Source organism: Elephantulus edwardii, unplaced genomic scaffold (assembly GCF_000299155.1).
Source record: "Elephantulus edwardii isolate Elephantulus edwardi_28Jun2011 unplaced genomic scaffold, EleEdw1.0 scaffold00087, whole genome shotgun sequence".
Lineage (NCBI taxonomy): Eukaryota > Metazoa > Chordata > Mammalia > Macroscelidea > Macroscelididae > Elephantulus > Elephantulus edwardii.
In genome coordinates this window covers 4,600,827-4,625,392 of record NW_006399837.1, presented here as the reverse complement: position 1 = coordinate 4,625,392, position 24,566 = coordinate 4,600,827, and the positions used below count along the sequence as shown (strand labels likewise).

Genomic DNA, 24,566 nt, shown 5'->3' with positions numbered 1-24,566 from the left:
GCATCTTGAAATTCATTACAGCTTCAGAAATTACCTTAATGGAACTGTATCCTTTCTGAACACAGATTTTCTAGTCAGTGTGTCAGTGGGCACTTTACCAACTAACGCCAAACTCACAGCTAGTGAGTCGATTCCGATACATATTAACCTTGTAGGATAGAACAGAACTTCCCCTCACGGTTCCCAATGCTGCAGACTTTTAGGGAAGAAGCAACATATTTATCCCACAGAGTAACGGGTGGGCTTGCACGGCCAACCTTTTTGGATAGCAGCTGAGCAGTGTAACTCCAGGTACTGTAGGTAGTTACCTTAGAGTGGATCATCTGTCCTGTGGAGCTCATGAATGACTTCTATTTTTATAGAATTTTACAGAAACAACTTCTTGCTCACGGCTAGTGAGAGAGATTGTGTGCTTCGGTTTGATTTTCCTGGTGATCACTGCAGTGCCAGGAGAATAAAGCAGTGATAAGTGGATTTAAGGCTTTTCTCTCAAGGAATTACAGTTTAGTGTAGGGAAGACAGTAAACATACAAATAACAAAAGCAGGTAACAGGAATGTTCTAAAAGTGGCAGCAGAGTATAGTAGAGTTAAGAGGAAGTGAAGAGATCTTGTGATAGGTTCAAGGAGAAAGCTTTGATCTAAGATGATGATAATAATAATAATAAACACAAAAAACATTTACTTCAACAGAAGCAAATAAGGAGGGTGGTGAAGGTGCTGTGAGCTCTTAGTGTTGCTCTCTCTGTCTGCAGATAAAAACAGGGGGAGACGTGGTGTAGAAGACATTTTTAAACCCTTTAGTTTATACAGAACCCAGCATTCTCATCTGACTCAGTGAATGTCAGAGGATGGTAATAATGGCCCATTAACTTTGAGCGGACATGGGATCAATCCAATAAAGAGCGCTTCATATTTTTCCGTACGCTGACCTCCTCTCCGAAGCAGAGTCCTCATTAATGTAACAGCTGTCTTAATGTGGCTTTAACCTAGTGACACTTTACATTCCTCATGGCTTCTTGGGCTCCCTTGAGACCCATCATGTCACACACCACAGCTATGATCTACGGCCTGACAAATTCCCTAGAACACCCAGCATATGGATCTCTTACTAACTCAGCAGGAAAAAGAAGAGAGTAGTTAATCACTGATTAAAATGCCAGAACAAAATCCTTTCGTTTTTAGAAGGATCTGGGAAAGCAGTAGCCGAGTCAACTGTGTTTGAGTGATAGCCATAAAGTGCGAGTTTGTTTAATTTGGGGCACCTGGGAAAAGCGAACATTAAACCAAGAAACCCCAAACCACATCTTCTCTCCTTTTCTCTTTCCCCCAAGGAAAAATATTTTTAAATACTTCTAGAAGAGATGAGATGAAAGCTAAAATAACTTAGGTCTTTTTCCAGAGTTTCACAAAACTGTTTGGACAGTAACTGTGTTGTGTTATCACAGCCCCATCTGAGTCCACAGTCTAAAAATTGTTCTGTATCAGAAACTATTTGGCTAACTCACTTTTTGGAAGATATTACTAGGCAAATAATCACAAACATCACAATTTTATTGGTAAGAATGACTTATAAATATTTATGAGGGACAGAAACTTCAGAAAATAGTCCGTTTATGAAGTTGACGGAGCAGGCAAGAATCATTTTTCTTTAATTGCTAAGTTATTGGGTGACAGGAAGGAAAGATATTTGTGGAAATAATGCTTAAGTGGGAGTCAGAAATGTGGGGTTTGATGCTGACTTGCTAAAAAATGTCTTCTTACAAAAGATACTTAACTCCTGCTGCAATCCTATTGAGGCTCTGTTATTATTATATCATGTAAAACCCAGGACGAGGTGAGATCAGATGATTATGGACCAGCAGGAAAATGATAGCCTCGCCTCAGGAGATCTCAGACACTGGAGATATGTGCACAGTATTTTGTATTTCTGTGTGTTTGTGTATGTTACTGCATTTGCACCAGTATGAGTGCTGACTGAGGAAAGAGCCCTTTGTTTTTAACCTCTTCTCAAATGCCCCCTTCCTCCAAATCAAACATTATCAGATTGCACTGCACAAACTCTCAGACTCTTGAAGCATCAGCAGTTTGAGAGTCTCAGGGAAGCCCAGTGCTGACTGAAAGTAACTTAACAGATTTGTATGGTCCACAAGTTAACACAAGTATGAATATTTGGCTCTGTGTCCATGGACTGCCAAGAAAACAAACAGATTCATCGTAGAGAGGATTAAACCAGGTTGCTCCTTGGAGGCAAGGATTCTGGGGCTTTGTCTGACATACTTTGGACATGTTGTAAGGAGAGTTAGGTCTTTGGGGAGGGACATCATGCTGGGTAGAGTAGAGGGACAGCGCAGGAGGGGAAGACCCTCTAGGAGGTGGATTGATTCGGTGACTGGGGTAATCGGGATGGGTGTGTCAGAGGCAATGAGATTGGCATGGGATAGAGCAGGGTTTAGGGCTGTTGTACATAGGGTCGCTATGAGTCACAAACGACTCGACGGCACATAACACCACCACCACCACCACCACCAACAACAACAACAACACCAACACTCCATAATAAGGAAAATAAAGCCCCCGGTATGGTCTAGTCTATAGCTAGGTTGATCCTGTTTGTTCTCTTAGCTGTCCATAGTTTTTCAGTACTTTTTCAGCACTTGAGCTCAAAGGCATCAATTCTCCTTTTATCATCCCTAGTCATTGTCCAGCTTTCTGATGCATAACATGTAATTGAGAAGACTATGGCCTGGATCTGGTGCACCTTAGTCTCCAGACTGACATGGTTGCTCTTCAGTATTCTGGAGAGGTCCCTGACAGCAGACTCTCCCTGTGCAATTTGTCTTTTGATTTCCTGGCTGCTGGTACCAAGAGTGTTGATTGTGGAGCCAAGCCGAACTAAAGCTACTAACAATCTTAATCTGAATTACCTAAAATTGACACTGAGTATACAGAGAATGCCTTTTACAAGCTTTGAATTGTTGTTGCTCGTTGTTGCGTATCATCGAGTCGGAACCGACCCATAGCTTACCCTCCGGCGGGTTTTCAGAGGCAGTCAATCACATGGGAGGAGATTGCCCATCTTTCTCCCGCAGAGCATCTGGTGGCCTCAAACCAGGCACCTTCAGAATTGCAGCACAGCTTCTTGCCACTAGGTCACCAGAGCTTTCTAGGGGATACCTTTCAGGTAAACATGAGATGATGCCAGCATCCTGGCCAGTTTTTCTTGACCAGTTCTGAGATTCCAAGTAAAGATGAATTGGGAGTCCTTTCCTCCTCATTAGCCAGGCTTTAGTATGTTAGGTGGTCCCTGGGGAGCTGTGTTCATAATCCAAAGGCAACACCTCTCTTGCAGTTCAGATCTCTTGGCACCTCCTCAGGAGAAGGATATGCAATCTTCCTGTGCAGTTTACAGCCTCAGAAACCGATGGAGGGTCAGCTGTGAGTTGGTTCCCACTTGATGGCAGTGAGAAGTTTTTCTTTCTTGTTAGAAATATTAGCTGTATCTTTGATGAGTTTCAAAGCCTAAGGGAGAGAAGAGCTGCTGCTTCTCAGTTTGCCACTTCAGTATATTTTCCTTTCAGTGACCGCCCTCGTCCCGGTCCGCTTACCAGGTTCCAGCAGGTCGTCTAATGAGTAGAGAGTTCCACTTGTAACCCAAGAGCATGTGGTTCAAATCTCTCAGCTGCTTCAAGGGAGAGAGATGGGCAAACTCCTTTTGTGCAACTTACAGCCTCTGAAAACCTGCTGGAGCTTCAGCCAAGCATTAAGTCCAAGTTGAGGGCAAAGAGTGAGTGAGTGTCAGTAGGTTCTTGAAGGTGCAGAAGTCAGGGATGGCCAGACGAGAAGAGAAAACTAGCTAGATGAGCAGCTATGGCAAACCAGCCTTTGCCAATCACGGATTCTCTCAGGAAAAGTCCTATGGAGTTATTTGGCCTACATTTAAGCAACTTTTAAGTTCCTTTCTTTGGAAAACTCTTGAGCTCTGTACTCAAGATTTGCTAGGTGACGATTTGCTTTCTGTTTCACTGTATTTTTTTAAACCCAGCTCCTTATAGGCCACTGTGTCTTCAAGACTTCTTTGTATCACTTTGGAAAAAAGAAGAAAAACAAACACCACCTCATACTAGCTGTCTTTTGCTTTCTTTGATTTGGAAAACATTTATGGGACGTGGTAATGTTCATTTTATTTGTTTTGTGAACAAAGAAGAAGAGTAAATTAACATGCTTTATTGTTTTTAGGGTAGTTTTAAGTTTCTAAAAAAGAAAAAGTAAACAATAAGTATAGAAAATTCACATGCCCTTCCTTCCTTGTTTTTTCACTGTTTCTCCTAAAGTATCTCAAGTAACCACTTACAGATTTGTGATGAATCCAGCCATTTTTTGGGAAAGTGTTTCCCTGTGTCTAGCCACTGTTGTGGGATATTGATGAGCATCTCCTATTATTAGGGGTGCTCTGGTGGCCTAGGGGATGGAGTTGAGTAGCAGCAACAGCATTAGTTCATTAGGATTCACTTCTAGGGTTGCACACCAAGTTCTGTGTTGTTTTTAGGTGCTGTTGAGTTGAACGTGACCCATAGCCACCCTATGAAAAACGGATCTGAACCCTGTTCTATCCTGTGCCTCCCTGACAATCTCTCACTCACTCACTCGAGCCCTTCGCTGCAGTCATTGTGCCAATCCAGCTGGCTGAGCGTCTTCCTCTCTTTTGCCACCCCTCCATCTCTGCCACCGTGATGCCCTTTTCTAGGGAATAGCATCTCCTGGCAACATGCCTGCTGTGTGTGAGAGGAAGCTCCCCTTTGCCTCCAAGGAGCACCCTGTCTGCACCTTCTCCACGACATACCTATTTGTTCTTTTGGCAGTCCATGGGATATTCAGTACTGTTCTCCAGCACCACAACTCAAAGGCATCGATTCTTCGGTTATCCTTCGTCATTGTCTAGCTCTCAGATGCACAGCAAGTGATTAAAAAGACTGTAGCCTGAATCAAGTGCACTTTAGTTGTTTTAAATGTGGAGCACTTTGAGATTTTGCGTGTCATCCTTGCACAGGGAACATGCTAATCTTCTCTGTATCATTCCGATTTTTAGTGTATGTGCTACTGAAGTGAACATGCACTTTAGTTCTTAAATTGATGTTATTGCTTTTCAATAATTTGGAGAGGTCCCTGGCTGGAGACTGTCCCAGAGCAACATGTCTTCTGATCTCCTGACGTCTGGTTGTTATTGTTGGGTGCCATCAAGTTGACTACGACTCATAGTGACCCTGTGAACAAGAAATCGGATCCTTGTCCTTTCTGGCACCATGTTCATGGTCTTGGATATGCTCAGACTCATCGTGAACGGTCACTGTCACGGTCACTGTGTGTCAGTCCATCTTCTTGAGGCTCTTCCTTTCTTTCTATGATCTTTTACCCTTCCTGGCATGATGCCTTTTTCCAAGAATTGAAACAATACCCGGAGTATGTGAAATGAAGTTTCACTGTCCTTGACACACTGGTCACACTTTTTCTACGCCAGTCTTGTTTGTTCCTTTGGCAGTCCATGGCATGTATGTTCAGTACTCTTCTCCAACAGCAAGATTCAAAGGCATTAATTCTTCTTCTGTCAACCTTATTCATCGTCCAATGTTCAGATGGCTAAGAAACAACTGAAAAATACCATGACTTGGGGCAGACACACATTAGTCTTTAAATGGACATTCTAGCTTTTTAGCACATTGGAGAGGTCCTTGACTGCAGATTTTCCCAAGGCAACATGTCCTTTGGTTTCTTGAGTGATGTTATGATAAATGTTGATTGTGGATCTGAGTAAGATGAAGTCCTTGACAACTTCAGGCTTTTCTTCATCTGTGATAATGTTGCCTATTGATCCAATGGTGAACATTTTTGTCTGCTTGATATTGAGATATAATCTATCTTTAGTCTGATCTTCTGCCATAGTTGGTTCAAGTCTTTTTTCCCCCCTACAGTTCTATGAGTTTTGAAAAAGGCCTACTTTTCTGTATGTGAGCTCTGGTGTATAGTATGTTACTTGTGCTTCTAAATGAAAAGGCCAGTGGTTTGAATCCAAGGAATCAAGGTGAGAATATCCTTCTGTAAAGATTTATAGCCTTGGAAACCCAATGCAGGGTTGCTGTGACTTGGAATCAGCCTGACTGCAGTGGGCTTATTTTGCTATTGCATCTGCCATCATAATGTCATGCAGAATTTCCCTAAAAGTCCCTGTGATCAAAGACATTTTGGATTTACAAAATTGGGTTAGGTGGAGTTGGAATGCACTTTGGATAATACTGTTGTTGTTAGGTGACATCAAGTCAACTCATAGCCACCCTATAATCAACAGATCTGAACCCTGTCCTATTCTGTGCTGTCCACACACCTCCTGACACATTAGAGCCCACTGAGATGGTCACATGTCAATCCACCTGGTCAAGGATCTTTTTCTCCTTCACTGACCCTCTACCTTTCTGAGATACATATCTCTCTCCAGGAATAGTCCCTCCTAGCAACACACCTGAAGTATGGGAGGTGAAGCTTTATCATCTTTGCCTCCAAAGAACACATTGGCTGTACCCTTTCCAAGACATATTTGTTTGATCTTTTGGCATTCCATGGGATGTTTGGTGCTCTTCTCCAACATCACATCTCAAAAGCATCAATTTTACCCTCTGTCATCCTTATTCATTGACCAGTTCTCAGATGTATAGCAAATGATTAGAAAGACCATGGTTTGAACTAGACACACTTTAGTCCTCAAACTGACATCATTACTCCTCAATAATTTGGAGAAGTCTCTAACTCCAGGCTTTCCCAATGCAATGCATGCATCTCCTTATTTCCTGACGACTGGTACTAAGGGTGTTAAGTATAGATATAAGCAAGAGGAAGTTGTTGACAGTTTCAATCTTTTCTCCATCTGTCATGATGTTGCCTGTCAATCCAGTGGAAAGAATCTTTGTCTTCTTGACATTGAGACGCAGTACATATTGAAGGCTGTATTTGATCCTCTGTAACAAGTGCTTTAAGTCCTCCTCATTTTTGGATAAAAAGCAGGTTGAAGTTGATGGGGAGATCAAGCATAGCTACTACCTGGGCAAATGAGACTTGGTTAATTTATTTAAAATTTGCAGAAATAATCAGCACAGGGATATTGGAAACATGCTGTGACAATGGTGAAAGTTAAAGCTGTCTAATTCTTTGTCAAAGGTCTCGACAGCAGAATCATAACTATTAATAGAAAGCTTGAATGACTTATGTTCATATTAGACCTTTTGAAAATTCAGCTCTCTTCCAAGCCCAGTACATAAAGCTGGAGGTGTGCTTCACATAGCTTGGTTTGGTGAGGTCTGCAAGACCCTTTCACCTGAGCCAGGTGCACTCCCTCAGTCTTAAGGTACTAACATAGACCATGACTACAGCATGTGACTACATTAAAGGGTACTCAGGAGTGAACACAGTCACAGTTTCTCATTCCTAACCTCCTAGGCTGTTTTGATCTGTTCTAAGCACTTTTCCCAAAAATGGTTTTCCTGCCCTGATGCCTCTGGGAGTCATGTTAATAGACACTTGGACTTGGAGGGAGAAAGTGCAACTGATGTAGCCCTGAAATCAAATGCGGTTCTTGGTTCTATTATCCTAGGTGGTAATGTATTAAGTTAAATAGAATGTTAACTCATTTATGTATCAACATGGAGAAATATTGACTTACCTTCTTTTCCTATTCCAAAGTTAAATGTTAATAATTATGGGAAGTTCAAACAGCTGCTCTGACCAATATCTAAAAACAATGGCTACAGAGCAGAGAAATATTAAAAAAAAATTGGGACAAACTCTGGCGGCCTAGTGCACTACAATACCGGAGGTGTGCAGTTCGAATCCACCAGATGTTCTGCTGAAGAAGGAGGGACAATCTCCTTCTGTATCAGTCAGATCCAATTTGATGGTACACACATAAAAAATAATAATTTTTTAAAAAAGAAAAAATATTGAATTAATCATCACAAATATTTAAGTAGTTGCCTTGGTGGAGTATTTATTAAACTAAGCTTTCCTCTTCCAGAAGAGAGGGATTTCTTCTTTCTTAGAGGATTTGACTTTAAAAAAATTGACAAATTATATAATTGCCAGCAGTATTTTATAAAGAAATAAAATTTTATTTTATTATCTGAAATTGAGTTGGCCCACAACTCATGGCAGAAGCAAGCACTATCTGGTCCCCCATGACCCCCACTGTCAGTTGTGGATCGAATCGTTTTGGTCCGTATGGTTTTCACTGGCTGAGTTTTGGATGCAGGTCTCCAGGCTTTTATTCCTAGTCTACCTTTATCTAGAAACTCTGCTGGAATCTGGCTCAGTAGTAAAGTAGCACCCAGGCCAGCACCACAGTGAGAGCTTAGCTGAGCACAAGGTTCCTTAGCTGGCAATTGAACCGGGGTCTCCCATGTGGAAGGTGAGAATTCTGCCATGGAACCATCATTTCCTCAGCATCCCATCTTTTATGTTCTATTCTCTGATTCTGGAACATGCATTTTCTTACCCTGTACTCTTTTGTAGTACTTCCTCAAAATTCTATCCAACCTTTAAAAATGAGCTGCAATTCTCTCTCCACCCTGAAGTTTCTTTGTATCTTCTATGCCCAATGAGTAATTATTTTCGACTCCCTTGAATCTGCTACGAGCTTCATGAGAAAAGGATTATAGTGTTTTGTTCATGCCTGTTGTCCAGAATTCAGCATAGATAAAAAGATGCTCAGAAACATTTTGTGGACTTGAACAAGGTTGCAAATCCCTCCAGTGCAAGGATCCTGCCTTACCCAGTCTCTTTAATCTTCTAGCTCTCAGTGCTTCCTCTACAGTAAGGCTTTGAGCAGCTTTTGCCTTAGAAATGAACCCTCTGCAGTCAAGCGTGTTCTAATTCATAGCAACTGTTCGTTGGTTCCGAGGCAGCACATCTTTACTGGAGGATCGGCTCAGAGCAGCTAGTGGGTTAGAACTGCTGACCTTTTATTTAGAACCCTGGCATGCAATAGACTGCTGCACATATCTTTAATTGGTAGAAGTCTTTTCCAATTTTGGGGAAACACTCTGTGTGCACCTTGAGAGAAATCCCAAAGTTCTCTGCATAAACCTTGCAGATTAGGGTGAGATTACGAGGGTGATTAAAGACCTTATACGTCAATCCACAATGCTTAGATGTTCAGTTACATTTCTAGCTGATCTCATTGCCTTTTTTAATCCTTCTACTCTTAGGATACCCAGGCTTTGAATTCCTGGAAGGCACTGAATGTATCTGATTAGTACAGCAGTTTGCATTGAGTAGACGTTTCAAGCTATTGTTGAAAAAAATAATAAGTGAACTAAATATTTAAGGTTGGAAGCAGAAGTGGCATCTACTTCCCTAATAGCTTGCCTCCGGAAACCCTATGAACCTGGATCAAGGATGAAAGTCATGCAAATGTCGAGGACTTTCATTCATAAGGTCACTATGAGTCACGTGCGACTCAACGACACTTAACAACAACAATAAAATATTTAAGGCGTCTTCCTAACCCAAACACGTTATTGTTCAAATATTTCTCACTTGGGCATTTATTCTCATTGATTAAGCTCCACTCATTGGCACCAACTTGGAACTGAGTCATAGCTGACTGTCCATCGACTTTATGACCCTGCAAATCTCTGGAGGAGACTATGGAGCCACTGGTGGTCTCGAACCACCAGAGTGGGCTAGCCTTTGGGTTAGAGCACAGCTTTCTCTGAGCAAGCCTATCAGAATTTCCTACTATTCCCGTTGAATCCAGTGCAGGACCTCACACTTGAAAGACTTGGTAAGGTGGCCCTTCCTCTTCTAGTGCATGGATGGAGCGGTACCAGATTTATGCATAGACTGATGGCAGAAGAGCAGAAAGAGACTGATAGAAACGTAAACAGAAAGACTCAGTGTGGAGGTTAAGGCTGAACACAGAACATGAGCCAGGTGGGGTCAAGGGATCCTTGGATCCTTCTAAGATGCTGTGATACATGAAGTTGGCAGTTCCTGCTAAGCCACCCCTGCTTATGGCCACGACAGGGCTCATGAGGGGAACCGCTGCAGGACTGCAGAGAGTCTTTGAAGCCCCTCTGCTGACCTTGAGATTGAACTTTCCTCTCCCCTCCCCCAGGGGTTCTTTCCAGCAACACAGAAGGTGAAAGGCTCTTGCATCTCTTTGCCCTGTCAGTAAGGGGCCTTTAATCTGCCTTAGCATGAAAAATTCATTAAGAATGTACTATTATTTCATCAGCGAGATCCTCAAATTTTAAATTAAATCCATAGGTCTGGTTTAGCAACCGCCGTGCAAGATGGAGGAAGCAAGCTGGGGCCAATCAACTGATGGCTTTCAACCATCTCATTCCCGGAGGATTCCCCCCCACTGCCATGCCGACTCTGCCAACATACCAGCTGTCGGAGACCTCTTACCAGCCCACGTCGATTCCACAAGGTACAGAGGAGGGTGGGGGAGGATGAACATTGGACTGCCTTCTCTCCTACGGGGTAGTCCTCCTAGGATGCTGCCATGATGATTGTCTCTATGCGGACTGTATCACCTCGGCACATCTTGAATATACCCATTTACCATGTTGCAGAAACATAGTTTGTTTTCTGGCCTCCCTGAGTCTCTCCAGAGAAATTGGCTTGTCGTGTAAGCTGATTGCATGATTCGATCTTGAAAGCAACAAAAGGAAGCCAAACAGCCATCCTACATAAACACACCAATTTGCTTTCTTGTGTTAAATTTTCTCCCGAACATTTGTTCTTTAGTCTGCAGTTGTTTGCAGACAGAGACACTGATAGATGTTTACTGCCTGTGGCGGTAATAGAGCGATGGGCAGTTTAGAAGAAGCAATTCTTTAATAGTATGCAGAGGTGAGTTGGGATCACGTTACATGATAAGGCTTCATTTTTGGATTAAAAGATAATATTTGAGACATTTAAAATGATACGATTTCATTACCGTCTAGGTACTTGTTTACTTGATAAGAAATTTGAGATTTAGGATTTTGAGTTGGGTGAATCTCACCTTTGATAGATGATACGCAGAACCACAGTAGTCACGGGATTTATGAAGGCAATTTCTACCTTGAAAGTCTGGGTGACTTTGTCACGGGAGTGTATAAATGAGTTATGCTCTTGCAAACTGTGTGCAGAGATGTGGCTGTGTGTGTGTGTTGGGAGCAAGCCTATAGGAAGAGGTTAGGAAGTGCAGTGTGGGATTCACATGTGATCTGACCAAGACTAGTCTGGGTATGAATTAGATTAGGTGTGTAATAACAAGACACAACTGATGCCTGTGACTTGTGAACTTTTGCACTGAGCTTGCTACAAAGGAACCTTATGGCCGACAATCTCCTCCATTGCAGCCGTGTCGGATCCCAGCAGCACCGTCCACAGACCTCAGCCACTTCCTCCGAGCACTGTCCACCAAAGCACCCTTCCTTCCAACCCGGAGGGCAGCTCTGCCTACTGCCTGCCCAGCACCAGGCACGGATTTTCCAGCTATACGGACAGCTTTGTACCTCCGTCCGGGCCCTCCAACCCCATGAACCCCGCCATTGGCAATGGCCTTTCACCTCAGGTCAGTCCCGCTTTTCCAGACAGACGATTTGCTGTATACCAGAACCAAATAGTCAATTCCCCGAGGCAGGAGTGTCATGCATTGCCAAATTTAAACCATAATGTATTCTTTATACGAGCCACATGATTTCAGTTTCCTGGTTTCCTTTCTCTCCACCCTGCCTACTGGCTGCATCAGAAATTGTAGCTTCGACTTAAGATCCAAGTGACTTTTAAAAAATGCAACCATGGAACCTTTGTGTTTATACTTAATTGTCAAGGCGTATGCCATGTGTGATCTCCCCCATCCCTCATTCTGGGCTTTGGTTAAGAAGCTCACAAACATTGGAAGGGATCGCCCCCCTCCACCCCGCCTTTTATGGTATTTGGTCAGCTGATGGGCTTGTGAGCAAACACACCTCATAAGAAAACACGAAACAAAAACAATGGGAGAGGAAGCCAATCAATTGTGTGGAGTGAGACCCAGCTGATGACTATGCAGATCTTGAGAGTAAATGAGTTATAAACGCACACATTAGGGGAATTACTGCTCTTTGGGAATATATAAATATTTGAGTATCATAATTGTTTTTTTAATTTGCATTGGACTCTGAGCTTTTCTTGGGAGAGCATATTAATAAATTGCCTTGATTGCATGTCAGAGGGCTGGATAAATTTCCTACATGTGGCATCTGTCTAAGGTTGACATTATTAGCAGTTGTTTAAATACAGATCGCCTGATTTTATTAGAGTGCATTTGGCCCAGGTGGTGAGAAGAGCTGCCCACGAAATTTGGAGAAATGTCACACAAAGGAGCTGCAATCTATAATTACAATCGGGAATCTCTTCAGGGCCAAGAGTGAGAGTTTTAACAGCTTTATCTTTTCTCAACCCCCGTCTTCCTCTCGGTGGCTAGAAAAACAGAGAGAAGCTCAGAATGACACAAATGAAAAGTGAAAAGACAATTATCCTCAATTACACACTAATCACGGACTATCACTGCTGCCCAAACACCAAGAGGGCATCCTAATAGGCAGAAAATGAGATTTTAATGGCACAAAGGGTGGCCAAAATAACGACTCGGATATCTTTGCCTTCTTCGTTTTCTTCAACTTGTGGTTTGCATCTCGGAAGTGGCCTTCCTAGGCTCTGCTCAATGGTGATAACTCAGAAGCTGAAAAGTTCAAAGCCCTTGGAGTTGAAAAGACTGAACAGCAAAGGCAATGAAATAAACATTTCTGCCTAAAGGCAAACGTTCATACTCCACCCTCCCTCCCCCTTTTTTTGGGTAACAGTAAATGTAATTAAGTTTCATAGATTCCTATAGCACATCCTGGGATTAAAAAGAATGAAAATAAGAGAGAGCCTTAAACTTCAGTTGGAAAAATCGCAACATGAAAACAATGACAGTGTTTCTTACGGGACTTTCATAAATTTAATTTTCAAGTGCTGGCATTTGTGGATGTTATTTTGCAGGAAGATCGGGGACTTGAATGCACAGACTCATCTGAAAAATGGTTAGATTCAGGGGCATATCCGCTTCGGTTATGCTCCAGCAGGGACTTCAAAAGTGGTTATCTCAGCAGCTTTTAGCAAGTTGTGTTCGGCCGTGGAAAAACATTTTGTGAACATGATTTAGTTAAAAGTTTTAATAAAAGTCAATTCTGACCCTAACAGTTCCTGTTCGGTGGGAGCTGGGATTTCTGTGGCATGCCTTACTGCCTTGTTCAAGTTAATCGTAATCCAAATCACAACACCCACCTACATTAGAGAAGTGAATAGCTAGTTTCTAGTAGTTATATACACACACATTATCTCGTATGATACGTGTACTCTCCTCTATTATGTAAGAGTTCTGTGAGTGGAACTGTTGGATTTTGATCATGAAGCTGTTAATCCTTGATTCAGAGCCTGGCTATGATTTCTGGGTTGGCGGTAGGGTGGGAATCTGTCCAATATCAGGCAATGGAAAATTCCACTGGCCACTTTTCTGGCATTTCTTTACTATGCTCTTATATATTATGCTAATTCCCTGCTTATTATATTGCAGATATCCATGATAGTCTGCTTACTAACACACGTTTCTGCCTCAACCAGCACAAGGAATTAATGCTTTGCTACTTCTTGTAGTCTTCCCAATGAGTTAGCAAAGAGACAGAAATGTGAAGCTTTGCCTGACTTTCTTAGGCCAGCGGAGGATGAAAGACAATGAGTAGAGTATATTACCAAACATGTTCACTGAACAACACAGGAGGAGAACTGGGGTTACAGCTCAGACCTCTCGAGCCTTTGGGATTGACCACTTCTCAGGAAGGTGTCAACTTAAGCTACAGGGACCTACTTTTGCTTTGCTAATGTTCTTAAAAATGATTTGAAGAAATAATTTCATGCTAAATAGCGTGGTTCATCTAAAGAGAAAAGTAAGGAAAGGGTGCAGGCCCTTTTGTCACTGCTGAAATGCTAATTAAAGGAACCATGGTGGCATTATATTGGAATACTAACTGAAAGGCCAGTGGTTCAAACCCACCAGCTGCTCCTCAGGAAAAAGATGCACAGTCTCCTTGGATTTATGGCCTTGAAAACCCACTGGAGGGTCGCCGTGAGCTGGAATTGACTTGGTGGCAGTGATTTTGGCTCATTTTTGAAATTCTTATTAGTTCATTGGGTCTCATAATGCTACAAATGGAACAGATTTTAGGATTAAGAGTCACTAGGGGGTGTGAAGAGTCGAACATCTGACTGCTCTCTGAAAGTCCGGCAGTTCCATGTACTTCTAAAAGGTAACCACCTTGAAAACCATATAGAGCTGTTCTACTATCACACACACGAGAATACCATGATTTGAGACTGACTGAACAGTAGTTAGTTGTATTTTTTTTAGTTTTAGTTTTTTATGTTGAAGTTATTGTTGTTGTTATGTGCTGTTGAGTCGCTTGCAACTCATAGCGACCCTATGTACAACAGCCCTAAACCCTGCTCTATCCTGTGCCAATCGCACTGTCTCCGACACACCTATCCTACTTATCCCAGTCATTGAATCAATCCACCTCATAGAGGTCCTTCCCCTCCACCCTCCCAAGCATGATGTCCCTCTCCAAGGACCTGTCCCTCCTTACAACATGTCCAAAGTATGTTAGACGAAGCCCCATAATCCGTACCTCCAAGGAGCAGCCTGGTTTATCCCTCTCCAGGATGAATCTGTTTTCTTGGCAGTCCATGGGACATTTAATACTATTCTCAAAGGCATCAATTCTCCTTCTATACTTCCTAGTCATCGTCCAACCCTGATGCATAACAAGTGATTGCAAAGACCATGGCCTGTATCAGACACACCTTTGTCTCCAGAGAGACACCATTGCTCTTCAGTACTTTGGAGAGGTCCCTAACAGCAGACTTTCCCGCCGCAATACGTTTTTTGGTTTCCTGGCTACTGGTGCCAAGAGTGTTGACTGTGGAGCCGAGCAAACTAAAGCTGTGAACAATCTCAATCTCTTCACCATACATCCTGATGCTGCCAATTGGCCCAGTGGTGATAATCTTTGTTTAATTTTAATTTAATTTTAATATTTTTTGTGTGTGTACCCTCAAAGCATATCTGACTGGTACAGGAGGAGATTGCCCCTCCTTCTCCAGCAAAGTATCTGGTGGATTCAAACTGTGTGCCTCTGGGATTGCAGTGCAGCTTTTTGCCACTAGGCCACCAAGCTCCCCTGAGGTTATTATTTCTCATCTTCCTGTCTTATCCTTCTACCTCTTATTCTTTTGCCTTTAGTAGATAAACCACAGGAGATCCAAAGAGACTGTAGCCTGCTGAAGGCCACAGAGCTGAAGTGAGACTAGAACTTGGGATCTTGACTCCCAGCTAAGTCATCCATTACAACAGAGTTGGCTGAAGAAGAAACAGACTCCAGGGGGGAAAAGGAGCAGGGAGCTTGAGTTATCTGATTCCATTTTTCTCAAGTATTCAATTCTCAAGGATCTCTCAGCCCTTTTCTTAGGGATGGGCTCAGCTTTGTGAGGGATCGGAATGGAGCAGGGACTCAGGCAGGTCACATCAGTGCAATCTGACTGGGGTAGTGATGAGTTGTCATGAGACACGTCTGAGTGAGACATTCTAAACTGCAGAATAATGACCCAATCTTTCAGGAACTTTGGCCATATTTTTTTCTCAAGCTATCTAAATAGTTTGTAAACCATTTAAACATTGGCAAGTTACCTTGTTCTGAAATCAACAATTACGTATTGGGAATATTCCCTATCACACTTACGGGAAACTGAGTCCAACTCAGCATTGACATGTAAATAGCACACGAGTTAGTGCTTGAGCTTAGAGCCAAGTCTCTGTTCTGAGCATTACAAATTCCTCTGTGAACACAAATTACACCTTTGATTTGTGGGTCCTGAGAAGTTTTCCATGGGCTCTAATACTGATAACAACCTCTTTGATGGAAGCTATTTAAGATACTTTAATTATTCGTGCATTTTACTGGATTTCTTTGGTGTCATTGAATTTAATGTCTTGCTTACCATTGAAACCTAGAAATCATGAACCATAATAGGTAGGATTTGCAATAGGTTCATTGCTGCTGAATGGGTTATTTATTTATTCATTTTTGAAGTCAAAGAATTAATAGATAGCATGAGATTAGATAGCTCATTTTTCTGTATGGACCACAGGAGATTTTTGCTCCATGATGGTCAACCCGGGGATAGGATAATGACCTTAATATTTCCCCTGTCTCTGGATAGTGGTGATTATCTGCCTCACATAACTCCTTCAAGGGATGGAACTTGTGACAAGTGACCAAACACACTTTAAGAAGAAACTCATTCTACTTTAGCCAGGGCTTCCCCCTGCAGTAGCAGCCTTCTTTTGAAAGGCTGTGTTCTCTTGGTGTCGGGGAGAACGCAGAGCCTGGGGAAGTGTGGATGGTTTCCTTCCCTTCCGTACCAAGATGGTATGGACCCAGCTCTTGCATGTGCAGGAGGGAAAGGAATGCTGACTTGGACCAGGGAGTGCCAAGGAAATACTACCATATGCTCAAGACATGAGGCTAATTAACATTTGGCCCATATTCTACTCATTAGCTTTCCTTTGCATGAAATACAACCCTCACTGTTCCCCCACCCCTAAAACACACAAAGCACAATCCCCTCAAAACAAGGATAATGCAATTAACAAACTTTTATCATTTCATACCCCAACCCCACCCTATTTTGATAGACTCCACAGTTCTTTGGTGACAGCTTCTAATGATTTCTGGAGTGAAATGCAGGATCAGAGAGCTACACGATTTTTAGGAAGTTTTTCTATTGCTCTGTAGTATACAAAAGTGGGCCAAGTTGGCTGCATTTAGGGTTCATCAACCAGCGCAAATGATTCTTCAAATGTTTTGGGTTTGGTAAAACCGAAAACACATTGTGCCAAGCACTTTTCCTCAATTTTTCAAACTGTGTATTTTAGGGAAAATTTGATCCATATGGTTTTGATTCATTTACTCTATATCATTGACATTTTTTTTTTGTATGGAGCCATTTGATACCCAAGAAGCTTTCTGAGCCTTTGCTATGTTCAATTCAAGCACTTTCCTTCTTAAAAAGAGGAAGTCCTGTTTGCAACCTCAGAGGCCATAAATTTTGAGTACTCTCTCAATTCAGTGATACTTAAAAATACATTTGGTATAAATCTGGATTATTATGAACACATTTATGTTTAGAGCAGATGGGTAGAGTTGGGTTTCTAGTTTATGAGTGAAACCAATGACAAAAAAAAAAAAGAAAAGAAAATAGGCTTAAATTACCAAAAAAAGTTTGTTTTAGAGAATTTTAACTGTTCTTAATAAATCTCCATGGTAAGACCTATGTTCAGAAAACTCTTTTCATATTTTGGCCAGGTCTTGGGTAAGATGTAATTGAATAACCAGTACACCTGTCCTATTTCATGGATAATCAACGGGGGAAATATTCTCATAAAGATTTGTGTAGCAGCCTTAAAAGTGCTGGAAGAAATCTCTGATGTTCACTCACCACTCGGCACCTCAGGAATAAAGAGTAGGTCTGCAGATCTCATCAGGCTTATCTCTTACGTCGGGTTGAATCATCACAACCTTACGGTTGATGGGGTGTCCTCTCTGAAATAGACCCATGAAGGAGAGAGAGAGACTTTCAGATGAACAAGGTTGTGGTTAATGGCTTAAGATAGCAAGACTAACTTTTGTTCTCATATCCATTTCACAAAAGAAAACCTTTAACACTACCACCCACCCACTTGCTTTTAAAGAATAATATGAAAATTGAGATTATTAGTGTGTAATGTATGTAAATTGCATATTTGGTGTCAGCTACGCCTGTTAGTCTGCTTTTCCATTTCATGCATATATGTATTAGACTATCATGGTTCCATTTCAAATTAGATTTCAATTGCTCAGCACAGTTTCTTTTGACAAACATTTGTTAATCCTGAAACTTATTAGGGAGAAGCATTTAAGTGTTAATAAGTGTACACAGAACTCAAGACTGCTTTTGATTTTGCTTGTCTTCTTTGGACTGCAGTGTTAACAATGAGCACAGGTCTTTTAACAATTTACAGCGAGATGGTCATAGAGTGAAGGTGCAGAGGCTGACTCACGAGGGTTCAGCTTGCTGAGGGGCTGAGATATAGTCATTAAGAATGATTCTACCAGGTACTTTTTTGGCTAATATAGGGAGAAAATCTTTTGGACCATTGTGTAATAATTTCTTCACCTTCTCTTGAATTAGCGATGCCTGTAAAATAAGTAAGGTTTTCCTCGTGGCTGGGCTAGCTTCTCTTTCAGGAGAACTATTTTTTCTCTGGGCATTGTTGACCGCAGACACACATCCAGAAGCTCCTTGATGGTAAATCTTGTCGGGAGGCTGTTTGTTTAGTCCGTTTCACACACAGGTTACAAACCCTGGCTTCCACCTGCCATTTTTCACGGTGAAGAACCGGATGAGCAAGTGGCCTGCCATCCTACCCTTTCCTGATGGAGGTTATTTCTCCCTCCCTATAAAGGAATTTCTCCAGAAATTCATCTGTGGAAGGAAGGGAGAGATGGTTTTTATTCAAGAACTTGGTTGGGTGTCACACAAAGCTTGGACAAAGAGGGACTCTGCACAAAAATGGCAACCTCTCAAAATGCTTGAGTGTCTCTCTGCATGACTAGAGCACTGAAGCTCCCTCCCGAGCGTCAGAAACCTCTCTTGTTTACAAAGGCTCAGGACTGTTTGTGACTGCAAAGGAGCCTGTTTCAGTGTCATGAGAATAACTGTTGGCCCTGTGTGTGTTTCCATCCTGCCATATTAGGTTGTGGAGATGTTCTGCTCCATGATGAAAACATTGTTGTTAGCCCATTTGTTGAGTTGGTGTACACGATAATTGACCTGGTGCCTTTGGTTTTTGTGCTTAAGACTGTGGTTGCTACCCTTATAGACTATAAGGAAAGCCCTGGTTTATGTCAGCTTTAACCATAACTTCTTGAGTTAGTTATGTATCTGGAGAACTCGGAGAGAAACAATTACTTGGCCAAAATCTCCTTTCTGAAAGAAAGTGGGGGGGGTGGGGGTGGGAAGGATGACAACAGCCAGTGACTAGATATTACATCATGTCCCTGACATGAGCCACAAAAACCCCTTTTGTGCGGAATGAAATCTTTTCGCGTGCGTGTCTGTTGATCTAAAGAGAACATCTGTCAACTGTGTTCTCCTCTACCTTGGACAGATCAACTGCAACAGTGCCATGGGTTTTAGGCCCATTTGAAATTCCTCTAGCCATTGAGGAGGGGGAAGATTGAGTGTGATTGCTGTAACTGAGCTGCGAGGAGAAGAGTTTTTCTTTGTAGTCTGTTCTACACAGAGAAGCTGGGCTGGAGTCGAGTGTGAGGCCAGTGGTCTGAATCAACCCTTTATATGTGGTTGGAATGCAATGTAAAGCTTTTAATTTATTACTGCATTTGCAAAATGGCAATATCTACAGAAATCTGAATACTTGCATATTTATTCAATTAGGGGCTGAATGTGGGCTTTGTGCCTTGCAGACTTAGAAGACTTGATTCAGTCATTAGTTGTGTACTATTTTTTGTTTATTTGTGTTGTTCCCCCCCCCCCAAAGAATTTGTCTCTGCAAAACAGTCTGGGTTTCATCAGAGGTGTGTGTTTTCCAATGCACAGTAAATATTTAAAAATTACTCTTGACATTTAGCTAGAATTCAGTCAATTAGAGTTTCTGTGATTCATGATTGCATCGTCCGCACTGACCAATGGAAAAGACGGCATCGGGGCATTTTGCAGATTTACAGGGTAGGGTTACCAGACTGAAGGGACAGTTTTTCAGCTGGGCAGCCACTTCTCAGGGCTGAAGGAATTGAAAGGAGAGGATGTGATTTAATGAAACATATCTCTTTATTCTCCTCCCCCACCCAGTTAGAGCTTTGAACTGGCTTGAAGCCCTGCTGAGACCTTGCCTTTTCGCCTCCTGGATATACTGAATCTTAACAAGATTCCCTTGGCGAGTATTATGTATACTTAAAAAATTCTCAGGAGGGATATGAACTGAAATAAAGTATTTTAAAGCCCCAGACAAAATACTGTGCCTCATTCATGAGTTCGCATTAAAAAAAATGCCATTAAATAATTGCTTCTGTTCTCTGATTTGAACATCCTCAATAGAGCTGATCCTCTATTTGTTTGACTCCATGGGGAGAATTCTTGGTCAATGTAAAAACACTTTGTGACTTTTCCAGGTATAATTTCTTGTCTTAGCCTCTACTGGTAAGTTATAGTGTTTGTATCATATTAAAACACATACCATATTGTATTATCATTTAGGGAGCTACAGTGGCCTAGTGGATAAGCAGTTGTGTTGCCAGCACATAGACAGCCCAAAGGTTCGAATCCCCCAGCTGCTCTGAAAGGAGAAAGATGAGTATTCTCCTTTGGTGCAATTTACAGCCTCTGAAAACTTGTTGGAAGGTCGGCAATAATGATGCTGCTGCTGCTTAGCTTGTCCATTTTTCTCTTTGAGAATTCTAGAACAATTCAAAACCCCAAAACCAAACCTTTGCCTTCAAGTCGATTCAAACTCATGGCCAGTTCATGTGTTATGGGAGAGAATGATGTTCTGCAGGGTTTTGAGAATGTGGCCTTTTAGAATAGCGAGAGTAGTGCCCAGATCTTTCTTCCTAGGTAGCTTTGCTGTTATTGTTGTGTGCTGTTGAGTTAGAACCCACCCATGACTGACCCTCCAGGGGCTTTTCAAAGGCAGTAAATTGCATGGGCGAGGAGATTACCCGTCCCCCTTTGGAGCAGCTAGTGAATTTGAACGGCATTCTTTTTAGGAGATCCTTTGTTGTTGTTGTGGCTGTGTATTGGCGAGTTGGAACCAAGCCATAGCTGACCTTCTGGTAGGTTTTTAGAGGCAGCTAATTGCACAAGAGGAGATTGCCTCTCTTCCTCCTGCAGAGCAGTTGGTGGGATTAGAACTGTGTGCTTTTGGGACTGCAGCACAGCTTCTTGTCACTCGGCTACCAAAGCCCCCTAAGAGTGCCTTTAGGTGAGTTTGAATTGCTAATGTGTTTGTTAGTAAATGACCACTTAGCCATTTGCATCATCCAGAGAAATGATACTGGGTCCTAATCATCTTAAAAATAAGGGTTTATTTCCTAAGGTTGGTGCAGTTTTGGGGGAAAAGTACTAGTCTGAATAAAAAATTTGAAAAATTTTGTAGACTATGTGTCTTATCTTTCAGCATCAGAGCAGGTGTTATCCTCTCAAGGTCTCTGTCACATCTTGAGCGTGGAAGCATATGCAAGTTTTGGTCAATGTTTCTTTACTTGGACCTTGGCCATGAAGTCTTTTTGTTGAGTACAATACAATCTTACCAAGGTGGTTTTTTTTTTCTTATGGTGAGAAAAATTTATATTTAGAATTAGCCCGCTGGACTCAGTTTAGATGATCCCAATTTTGTTGGCAACATTCAAAGCATCATAGTCAGGAGCAAGTCGAACATAGGCCTTCTTCTCTCCATCAGGCCTAATCAAGGTGTTGACCTTGGCCACATCAATGTCATAGAGCTTCTTTACAGCTTGTTTAATTTGGTGCTTGTTGGCCTTGACATCCACAATGAACCCAAGTGTGTTGTTATCTTCTATCTTCTTCATGGCTGACTCAGTGGTCAGGGGAAATTTGATGACAGCACAGTGGTCAAGCTTGTTTCTCCTGGGGGCGTTCTTCTGGGGGTATTTGGGCAGCCTTCGGAGTCTCAGCGTCTTAGGCCGCCGGAAGGTGGATGATGTAAGGATCTTCTTTTTTTTTGGCTGTGGATGCCCTTCAGGACGCCTTCTTGACCTTTAATGCCTTTGCTTTGGCTTCAGTTTTGGGAGGGGCAGGAGCTTCCTTCTTAGCTTTCGGCGCCATCTTCATAGAAAGCCAATCTTACCAAGTTTTAAGGAGCAGTTTCTAGGGCCATGGATGGTGGCCCAAACTCATGATTCTTTAATTTCTAATATGATCTACCTGATTTTCTCACAGCTTCCGGTTTCTTTTTATAATGCTCTGTGTTATTTTCTACCTGAACACATTGTTAACTCTCTGTATAAGAACTTGGTGGGAAAAGGGCACTTTTAAACAAAAGGGTATGAATTGATGCTTAATAATGTTTAGATAAGGCATATAAGAGAGGAACAGAAAAAGAGTGTCAGTAGTTTGATAAATTAATAGCAATATGGCTCTAACTGCTTGGGCTCTAATAGTTAAAATTGCTAGATTTCCACGCTTACCAGGAACACACTACCCACATCATCTGCTAAGTTGCGTGAGGTTAGCTTCTATTTGATTAAGCTTGTTAACATTGGAAGATACTTAAAAAAATTGTTCTACAGAGAGCTGTGTTGAGAAATGTTATACTTAGGAAATTTAAATGCTTTTTGAAATATAAAAATATATAACTTATCATTGGCCATTTCAACCCTTTTAAAGTGTAAATTCTTTTGACAGAATGATTGTAACAATACCACTGGGGTAGGATTTTGATTATTGTTTATATTGGGAGAAGGTGTTGAGAGAAGCTGTAATAGAGTTTGTCCTTGGCTGTGTTTTGTCTCATTAATATGGATTCTAGTAACATAAAAACTCCCTACTACAGAGGGAGTTCTGGTGGCCTACTGGCAAGAAGCTGAACTGCAATCCCAGAGGTACATGGTTCAAATCCACCAGATGCTCTGTTGGAGAAGAAGGGGCAATCTCCTACTGTACCAGTCAGATCTGATTTGATGCTACACACACAAATAATAATAATAATAATAATAATAATAAATAATACTATCCCTACTACAAAAATCAGTCAGTGATCCTTTATTCCATGGGACTAGGAGTGGAGAGAGTTGTCTTGTTTTTGTGTTTGTTTTACTTGCAAAGTTCATATACATTGTTTTCCACACCAGACCTTTCTGAGAGTTATCTTTTTTGATTTTTAAAAATTATTATTTTAGTTAAAAGTTCACAGAAAGGTTGGGGTTTCATCCATTCATTGATACATTTTTTCCCCTCACCCTACCCACTTCACTTTGTATTATATAACTTGTTCTAGATTGTTAGTTGTCATGTATATAATGTCTAATCATCTGTTTCTTTCAGACAGTTCCACCCTTCACCTATTCCAGAGAGAATTGTCTTTATTCTTGCTTTAACTTAGTAAAATATGATATCTATGGGAACACATTTCTTTTTTTTTTTTTAAATAATTTTAACGAGCATTTACAGAGATTTTGAATTTCCATTCATTGATTGCTACACTTCTCTCCCTGCCCAGCCCCGCCCCCCGGGAACACATTTCTAAATATATAGTCTGTGTTCTTTATTACAAGATCAGTTATAAGCATGATACTTCATAAGCAGCAGAATCTTATGCACAGAGGTTCTTCTCTCTCCCAAAGAGTAGAAATTAGCAAACCTAATCTACAGTCCCTGAGTTCGCTGGCTCGTAGTGACCTTGTGTATAGAGTAGTAGTTCTGTCTCACAGAGTTTTGGAGGCACTATATCTTTACTGAAATAGACTATCTCAATCTTTCTCTTATGGAGAAGCTAGTGAGCTTGAACCATCAGCCTTGCGGTAAGCAGTCAAGTGTTTTAGCCACCACTCCACTAGGGCTCCTCAGGAAAGGATTAAAGAAACCCAAGTAGAGAATAATTGAAATAATTTGTATTTAAGTCTTTTGTTAAGGTCTGCTGAGGCTGCTTTAATTTCTGTAGGTAATAGAGTTATATAAGTTATGTAAGTGGCTTTGCAACAGACTTGTATATTGCTGGCCTGCATATAATTGCCTGTGTAGTAGGCAATGTGGCAAATTTACGATCAAGAACTCTGTGAGTTTTCAGGTGGAGAAGGGAAAGCAACATCCTTGTTGATCCAGTGCTCCTGGAATTGGGGACTGAAGGGAATAAAGGTACACAGGAGTTTCACTTAGTGATACAGTAGCTTCTCATTCCTGGAAGCCTGTTCTTTGAGGTAGCTCACATCTTAGAATTGCTACAAATCTCCATGACTCCTAATGAATGCTTGTGTTGCCATGCCTCAAAGCCCAGAAGAACATTTCCTAAAGTACATTCATTCTTACTTTTGCAAGGCTGTTCTCTGCAAATAAACCCAACAACACCTACTCATTGAGTCAGTATCTGTGAACATTTGTTATTGTTAGGTGCCACTGAGTCAACTGTGACTCATAGCGACTCTATGAATAGCATATCTGAACCTTGTTCTATCCTGTCCTATCATCATCATCATCTCTAATAACTTGAGCCTATTGTTAGTTATTATGTCAATCTACCTTGCTAAGGGTTTTCCTCTTTTCTGCCGACCCTTCACCTTTCCAAGTCCCGGCCCCTCGTAACAACACACAGATATGGGAGATGATGTGCACCATCCTTGACTCTAAGGAGCATCCTGGTCACACTCTCCCCATGACC

At 41.6% G+C, this 24,566-nt stretch overlaps 1 protein-coding gene across 4 annotated transcripts in view; it reads left to right on the top strand.

Moving 5' to 3' along the window:
* PAX3 (paired box 3) overlaps positions 1 to 24,566 on the top strand; it is a 132,547-nt gene that overhangs the window by 86,878 nt on the left and 21,103 nt on the right. For all 4 annotated transcript variants that reach the window (XM_006890277.1, XM_006890274.1, XM_006890275.1 and 1 more), the window contains exons 6-7: positions 10,310 to 10,475; positions 11,395 to 11,609. In XM_006890277.1, the coding sequence (XP_006890339.1) occupies positions 10,310 to 10,475; positions 11,395 to 11,609 (381 nt within the window). The remainder of the gene's footprint in view (positions 1 to 10,309; positions 10,476 to 11,394; positions 11,610 to 24,566) is intronic.